A 7,936-nucleotide genomic window follows, 5' to 3' on the forward strand; every position below is an offset into this window, starting at 1 on the left:
CACTCCTGGGTCTCAGCTGGGTCCCTCAGCCCTCACTGCGAACCCATCCGGAGCTCTCGAGGAGCCGGGCACCGGCACAACTTCCCCGCAGGTTCACAAAGGCATTGTGAACAGGCACAACTTCCCCGCAGGTTCACAAAGGCATTGTGAACCGGCACAACCGGCGCCCCGCGCCCCCGAGCGAGGCTTCCAAAAGCTGCCGCCGGGCTGCGGGAGCGCAGGGAGCGGGCGGCACGGCCCCAGGGCGGCGAAGGGCCGCAGGTGAGCGGGCGGTGAACGCCTGTGCCCGCCCGGGGAGGCGGCCCGGGGCACGGCGCGTCCCTCCCCCGGCCCTGACGCCAGGCGCTAATGAAATGCTAATGCCGGGGCGCGCAGCCGGGCGCTGCCCGCGCCCATAAAACGCGGCGCGGCGCGGGGGCCCGGCCCGCAGCCATGCAGAGCGCGGCCCCCGCCGCCCCGCCGGCGCTGCACCTCCTCACCTCCTACTTCATCGACAGCATCCTGGGCCGGGGCCCCGCCGCGGGCCGGCTCGGTGAGGGGCGGCGGGAGGGCGGCGCGGGGACAGGCGGCCCGGTGAGGGGCGGCGGGGTCGCTCCACGCCCGGCCGCCCCGGTGACCCCGCGGTTGTGTCCCGCAGGCGCGGAACGCGCGGAGCCGCCGCGGCCCGGCGGAGCGCGCAGCCCCGCGGAGGCGCCGCGGGCGGAGGAGCGGGAGCAGCGCCCGCCGGGCCCCGAGGCGGCGGGGCCGGTGAAGAGGAAGCAGCGGCGGTACCGCACCACGTTCAGCACGTTCCAGCTGGAGGAGCTGGAGCGCGCCTTCTGCAAGTCGCACTACCCCGACGTGTTCACCAGGTAGCGGCGGGAGGGGCGGGCGCGGGGCGCCGGGCGGCGGGCGAGCCCCGGTCTAACCCAGCGCTCTTCCCGCAGAGAGGAGCTGGCCCTGCGCCTCGACCTGACGGAGGCCCGGGTGCAGGTGAGTGCCGCAGGGGCCGAGGGGCAGGAGGGGGTTGAGCACAGCGCGATTTCCCTCGGGCTCGGCCGGGAGGGAAGGGAAGAGCGGCGGGGCCGGGCGCGTCCCGTCCGCGCGGGTGGTGCTGAAGGGACGGAGCAAGCGGCGCTCAGGGACATTCCCGTGCACTGTGCTGCCGCCTTCATGGGTCGAAAGGCAGGAATAAAAAAGGGTAAATTAGGTTGTTTACAGAAAATGAGGGGTTCTGTGGGGTATTCGAAGTTATTTACTGAAGCTGCAGAGTTAGCATCCTTCTCTTGGTCTAATTAGCTCAATAAAACTTAAAATGCTTCTAAATGACCGGTTAAAACAAATGAAAGATGAATTTGACACTCATATATGGCAGTCAGAGGATTTTATGTCCAGCAATACCTGTAGAACTTCAGCATACTTAGACAGACACTAATCCCTTGCAGGCTGCAGTTTGCTTAAACTACAAACGAACTCTTAGTAACTTTTTCTGACTCTATGCACTCCTCCTTAATAATATCACTTAAAAACCCTTTTCTTTAGATTCATCTCTTGATAACCTAGAAATCCCCTTTTTATACAGAAATTATAGCCTAAAAAAATAAAAAAGTTGTTTCAAAAAGTGTGAAGGCTTTCAAGTATTTCTAAGCTGCAAATGACAATTGTACTAAATTTGGCTTGTGCTGTAGATCAGATATTGACTGTTCCAGCACAACTCTGGATATGTGCCTGCTTGTGAAAGACTGAGAACCGGTGCAGCTGCTCAGTGTGACAGTCCTGCTTACTACTGAATAGCTTTGATACTGATAATGCCAGATCCTTCTTTGTATACTTTGTCATTACTCCAGTCTCTGGATCTGCCATGGCTCACACCACAGTTACAGTCTGTAAAACTGTAACTTTCTTAGCTTTTTATTTTAATATGCACCATCTTCCAAAAAGGCATTAGAAGTATGAGTGGTACTATATAATTGACTCAAAGAACACCTAGATGAGCTTCTTAGCTCTCTTTTGTGGACTTGGGGGAAATTATGTATCCTCCACTCTTCCTAACACCAACAACTACTAAAACCTCCAGTCACTGACATGCCTCAGTCACTGACAATTGCACATGGCATCTAACAATGAAAAAGTGGGTGAAAAGTTGTTACTTTAACTTTTACTATCAAATTCCCTTTGTGGGGTACATACTCTGTAGACCCTGTGAAGCAATGGTGCAATGGTACATGGCAAAGAGAAACTCATCTCCTAATGACTCATCTAGGGGAAAACAAAAAACCCGAAACATTTGTGTTTGGTGGAGTCAAAAAGGAATTAACAAGAAAATTAACAAGAGTTGATGCATCCCCAGGGGATGGCAGGAACAGCAAAGAGCTGTTCCTGGTACGTCCTTGCCTCCTTAATCTGTTAGGTCTCAACACAAGTCTCCTGAGCGTGGGGCACAGTCAGCACAGCTGTTCAGTGTGAGCCTGCAGTGCACAGAGCCAAGCCCCAGTTCCTGCCCTGTGGGAAACTGGGCTCAGCCTGGAGGGAAGGGGATGTGGAGGAATGACAGTGATGTACTGCACTTAAACCACCATAATTACCAAATACTTTGTCCATGCTCACGGTTGCTCTGTAGGGCAGCCTGTGTGAAATGAAGACTGCCAATCCTCTCCCATGGTACCTGGCTAAATCACTTGACATGGAAAGTGGCATCTCTTTACTTAGTCAAGTGCAAACTCAAGAAATTAATCTTACCCAATGCCGTCAGACCATTTCTTCACCTCAGTGTGCTTTACAAATGGAGGTTTGCTTGTCTGGGGAGAAACCAGCGGAAATGGGTACCAGCCACCCTCCATTGTTCCTCCTCTGGCCTTTGAGTCTCACATAAAAATGAACAAATAAGAAAAAAAAATGGCATGAATATATGCTCATTCCATCATCATTTCAAAGAGTTCTCCTTCATCCAACACCCCCCTTATTTACTTTTATAGAATAAGGGAGAATTCCTTCCCAATAAGATTCCTTACCTTGGGAAAGAGGTAGTCAGAGAGTCTGCAAAACCTTTGCATAGCCTGGACCCGTGTTGGGATTGCTCTTCAATAGCATTTGCATCCATTGTTGCCATTCATGTTTCTCATTATTCACATTGTTAGGATGGGAAGAAAATAGGAAGAAGTTAAAGGAATCTTTTATCGTGTTTAATGTGAGGGGTAAAAGGTTTCATGGGTATTTCATTGCCATAAACTGCATCAGTTTTAAAACATTGGCTTACAGATATAACTGATCAAGAAATCCTTGTCATATTTTCTCATTACAATCCTCTTATTCACTTACAGCAGAAACATGATACAGTTCTGCATATCTACGTATCTTTCTAGCATCATTAGGTATTACATCAATTAAATAGGATACATTTTTACTGAAAATTACAGCAAGAAAGCAATCAAATTTTACATGCTCACATTTTCCTTTATAAAAAACCTGAATCACTTGTCAGACATGCATGATGCTACTAATTGCAAATATAATCTGGGTAATATTTAGCATGCAATTCAAAACTTGATGGTTTAAAACTCATTCTTGAGTATTAAATAAACCTTTTTTTCTAGAGTATTTTGCCATTGATATTACAGTCATAAAAATCTTAAGACTGGTAGAGCAGTTTCTGTTATGGTTAGTTTGTCACTTCAGAAGTGTCTGAAAATAGAATAAAGGCAAGTTAATGCTTTTATTGGAAGCAAAGGAAAACTGCTTAACAAATGGTTCAAGATGACTTATCTGAATGTTAATGACTCTAATGTGTGCAGTTAATTTTAAAAGCTGTTTTTCATGTCTGTCTAAGGTATGAGGCATTGGTCTACTCCTGTTACCACTTGAACTGATGGGTTTGTACCAAAAAGGAATGGAAAGCCAGCTTTTTCCTAATTATTAGATATCTATGCTGGTATTTCCTTCCAGTTTGAGAAATACAAAATCTGAGAGACAATTAAATTTTGGAGTTAAGCCCAAAATTACCTGTAACATTAAAAAAAAATTGTAGTCAAAGTGCATGTCTGAGTGATCAAATGGATTTGCTTGAGGATGGAGAAAGCAGAAAAGCAGACGTTTAATTTTGTGTCAGGCTTCTTTAGGAAGAACAGATTGAGGAACAGTGCTAAGATTTAGTAAGGACATGAACACCTTGCAGCATCTATCCTTTTTAGGAAAGGCTGTATCTGCATATCTCAGTGTGAGACAGTTATTGCCTTTTCAACTGGATATTTTTCATAGAAAACACTAAGCCTTTGAGTTGGTGGTCTTCTCCTGTGAGATCTTAGGTAAGCTCCACTTACAAATATTTGAGATTACTGATTAACAAGGATTTAAATGAATCTGATGCCAGTAATTTAGTTTTCTTACCAGACCCTTGTTTTGCACTAACACTGATGGAGTATCTTGTCCTCACTGCCATGCAGGCTTAGCTGCCTGGCATTTCACAGGTTCAGATATCCCTTTGTAAGACATCTTGAAAGCTGATGGCTCCTAGAGGAAAAACCAAAGTATGAGTCTTACCACTCAAGAATTTCAAGTACCAACTTCAAAATTTTGATGTTCTGATTTTCTGCTGAGTGCACTCCCTCTGCTGACTGCCTGTGAGTGAGACAGTTCTGTGTTACACACGAAACCTGAGGGTGCAAATCCCTCTGCAGGAGAACAGCAGCTTTCCAGTGTAAATATACTGCATGCAATGGAAGGACCAGCACAGTACTGCTCCAGCTGGATCCTGAGAACCCCAGGATGAGGGCTTTGAAAGAGTCAGTTGTGTCTCTGTCAATTGACAGAGAGAAACCACATCAGGCTCGGGACAGCAAGGCTGGGGTGTGCCGCAGCCTTGTGTGGGGATCAGCACTAGGTGTGTGCAGGGCTTTTCTCCCAAACACACTTTGTGACATTCAAGCACCTGAAGGTAAGTTACACTGTTGGAAATGGTCATAGGGCATGGCTGAGGTAAAGCAAGCTGAGTCCCTCAAAACCTGGTTTTTAAATGCTGTAGATGCTATTTAAAACTTTTGGAAAGCAATTTTTGCACTGTATTATAATTGCCACCTCTTGAATGGCTTTGTTGAAATTTAACTTTCAATAAATAGGTTATGAAAGGAAGAATGATAATTTTTAATAATTGCTCTTGCATTTCAGATGATAGGTTAATATATGACACTGGCTTTAAAACATATGTGACTCTTCAGTCAAAGAGTAGTCAAATTTACAATATTGAAAAGTGATTTATTTTGTACTAAACCCACTAAGGCCTTTATGAAAAGATCTTTTATGTTAAGGAAGTGGGGTTTGGTTTAACAGTAATTATTTTTCCATCCATATCAATACATGCTGTAATAGCTGGTAAGACAAACTGCAGAGTAAATTCAGCTAATGCCTTTATAATTTCTTATTGAAGGTCTGGTTCCAAAACAGAAGAGCAAAGTGGAGGAAACGTGAAAAAAATGAAATTCTGGGGACTGTTCCGGGAATCTCCTTAACGCACCCCCTTGGTCTCTTTTTGGATGTTCCACTGAATCAATCTCCCCTCCTAGATCACACATGGAGGTCAATGCCTCTTTCAACATTGGCTGTGCCATCCATGTCCCCAGCTTTCAGTCCTTCAACCTTAGGGCCATTGGGCCTCAGCAGTCTTACCTGGACTTCTCTCTTCAGAAATCCCATATTAAATCCACATTTTGGAAGGTATAGAATAATTTTATTTTCTCTAAATTTTAAAGCTGTTAAAAATGCTGCTTTTATATTATTTTGCTACTGCATGTTCTCAATAAACTCACTAAAATAGGTTAGTTCCTGTGTAGGATCACTTGATTAGGAATAGCCAGATTTGGGTTTAAGTCATGCTAATAAAATCTTAATGTGTAATTGCTTTTTGAGGACAAATTGTGCATACTTACTGCAATTTTGGTCTTACTGAACTCTACTCTTCATACTGACTGCTGTGACCTCTGTGGCTGCAGCTCCATCCTTCTCCCTCACTCTCTCAAGTATAAATACATCATATATAAAATACGTAAATACATTACATATTATATGTAAGTATATACATATATACAAAAAAAAGAAGATAGCACTCTTGCTGAAATTGGAGCTTGTATCTTAGTACTACATTAACAGACAAACAAATGCTTTTCACATGGAATCAATTGATCTGAACAAATTGTCTGCATAAACAGCAATATAAATTGGCCTTTTTATGAGGTGGTTTATTGCTTTCACAGAACAGGCTGATCTACAGCATCCAAGGTTTGTTTAGAAAGAATTTCACATGAGGGGTTAAGCAAATGGTTGCTGGTTTAGATATCTGCATGCCATGTCTGATCATCTCTTGCTCATTTTATTTAAAAGTGTTTCAGTTTTTTATTTAGGGTGGGGTTTTCTGCTTGGGTTTTTTGGGTTGTTTTTTGGTTTGTTTTTTTTTTTACTGGCAAGACACTATACTGCAGAATAAAGCTTAAAAATGTACATTTGGAAGAAATTGGGAATTTTGGAACTTTTTTTCCTAATACTTTGTTGGGGGAAGCTGCAACTCAGTAAGTATTTGTTCTCCAAAACAATTCTTAATTTGGGTAATATTGACTTCTTTCAAATACAGGTTTCTCAATGCTTTAAATCCTCTCGTGACAACAGCTTCAGTACTAATGAAAGCTCCTGGACCCCCGTCAGACCCTGTTCTCACTGCCTTCACTGATCCAGCAGCAGTTGAAAGGAAAACGTCAAGCATTGCAGCACTAAGACTCAAAGCGAAAGAACATTCAGCACAAATCCCTCAATTAAACCTCATCTCCAGTCTTACAAACACTAACAAAGAACTTTGTTAGGAGCTCTCCCACAGACTACAGCCACGGAGGGGAAAGTGAATGCCTTCTCCAATAAGTAGCTCTCATTAGAGAGACACATTTGAAAAAAGAAAACACACACACACACAGAGCTCTATTTCCTGCAGCTTCGGTAACAGACTGAAAGGAAATAAACCTGCTAAATATTGTTTTCCTTTATTACAACATGAAATCAGGCAGTAAATTGGCTTGTATAATTTCTTGCACTGCAGAAACAGAAGCAGGAACTATCTCATCTGTGTAAATCAGGCTAACATGTATCTGAAGCTTTGAAATCACCGAACTCACCAGAAGCTAGTCCAAAGGCTCGAAATTCTTTGTAGGAATAACCACTTTTCTAAGTAATTCTTAACTTCTCAGGAGGAACTCTTACATGCAGTACTTGAGACTCAGTACACAGTTATTACCTTGGAGACCATGCTTCATGTTGAAGTGCAAATGCCAGTGAAATATTGCATTCTAGACAGACTTAGCAGGAATGAGATGGCGACTATTTTCAGTATGGGCTTTTGATTCAGATATAGGTTAGTGAAAAGAGTACCTTGTTTCAAATTTTTTAAAAGTTTGCTTTATGTTCAGGGTGTCAATGTCTTAACTAAGAAAGTTTAACCTCTGTACATGAACTGTATCCTGTGAAAGTAGGTTAGCAGTGTGCAGTAAATTGTCTGTAGGTCTCTGTGTATGTACATACATGTCAATCAGTAGTTTATAGCTGTAAATATGAGGTTGCTGAATACTTTTAGCAAGATTTCTGGCACACCTTCCTAGGCCAGTAAGTTAACAGATTATTTGTATATTTTGAGACATTTCATGCTTTGAGTAGTTTCAGAATGTAAATGAGTACTCAATGTGAAGTGTTAAATTCTTCCTTGGACCAATGTTGAAATGAGTGAAAACAGAGGCCTTACTGAGCAGCAGTCTACAGTCCATCACAATCCTGGACTCCATGACAGTTCATTCTTAAGTCTTTGCTGAACTTCCCCATCCAGGATCAGAGGCAAGTAACTTCATTGATGTGCATGACAGCTCCTGCCAGGGCTGGGAGCTGCCACCTCCACCCAGCACACCGAGCCACCCCAGCACGAGTGTGGGAACTG

The 7,936-nt window shown here is 44.0% G+C and overlaps 1 protein-coding gene across 2 annotated transcripts; it reads left to right on the forward strand.

The window, feature by feature from the left end:
• Positions 1-401: 401 nt before the first annotated feature.
• LOC135304392 (homeobox protein ARX-like) lies at positions 402-7,569 on the forward strand. 2 transcript variants are annotated; one of them, XM_064426737.1, is made up of 5 exons: positions 402-532; positions 638-851; positions 927-972; positions 5,399-5,685; positions 6,596-7,569. In XM_064426737.1, the coding sequence occupies exons 1-5, from the start codon at positions 433-435 to the stop codon at positions 6,819-6,821; spliced, it is 873 nt and encodes a 290-aa protein (XP_064282807.1). In that variant the 5' UTR covers positions 402-432; the 3' UTR covers positions 6,822-7,569. The 2 variants fall into 2 exon arrangements, with proteins under 2 accessions (XP_064282807.1, XP_064282806.1); XM_064426736.1 differs by having other exon boundaries at positions 407-851.
• Positions 7,570-7,936: the final 367 nt, after the last annotated feature.

The sequence above is a fragment of the Passer domesticus genome, chromosome 7 (assembly GCF_036417665.1).
Source record: "Passer domesticus isolate bPasDom1 chromosome 7, bPasDom1.hap1, whole genome shotgun sequence".
NCBI lineage: Eukaryota > Metazoa > Chordata > Aves > Passeriformes > Passeridae > Passer > Passer domesticus.

Coding starts and splice junctions, on each gene's coding strand:
- LOC135304392 (XM_064426736.1), top strand. CDS start 433: ATGCAGAGCGCGGCCCCCGCCGCCCCGCCGGCGCTGCACCTCCTCACC. Junction 852..926: donor TACCCCGACGTGTTCACCAG/GTAGCGGCGGGA, acceptor CTCTTCCCGCAG/AGAGGAGCTGGCCCTGCGCC. Junction 5,686..6,595: donor TTAAATCCACATTTTGGAAG/GTATAGAATAAT, acceptor TTTCAAATACAG/GTTTCTCAATGCTTTAAATC.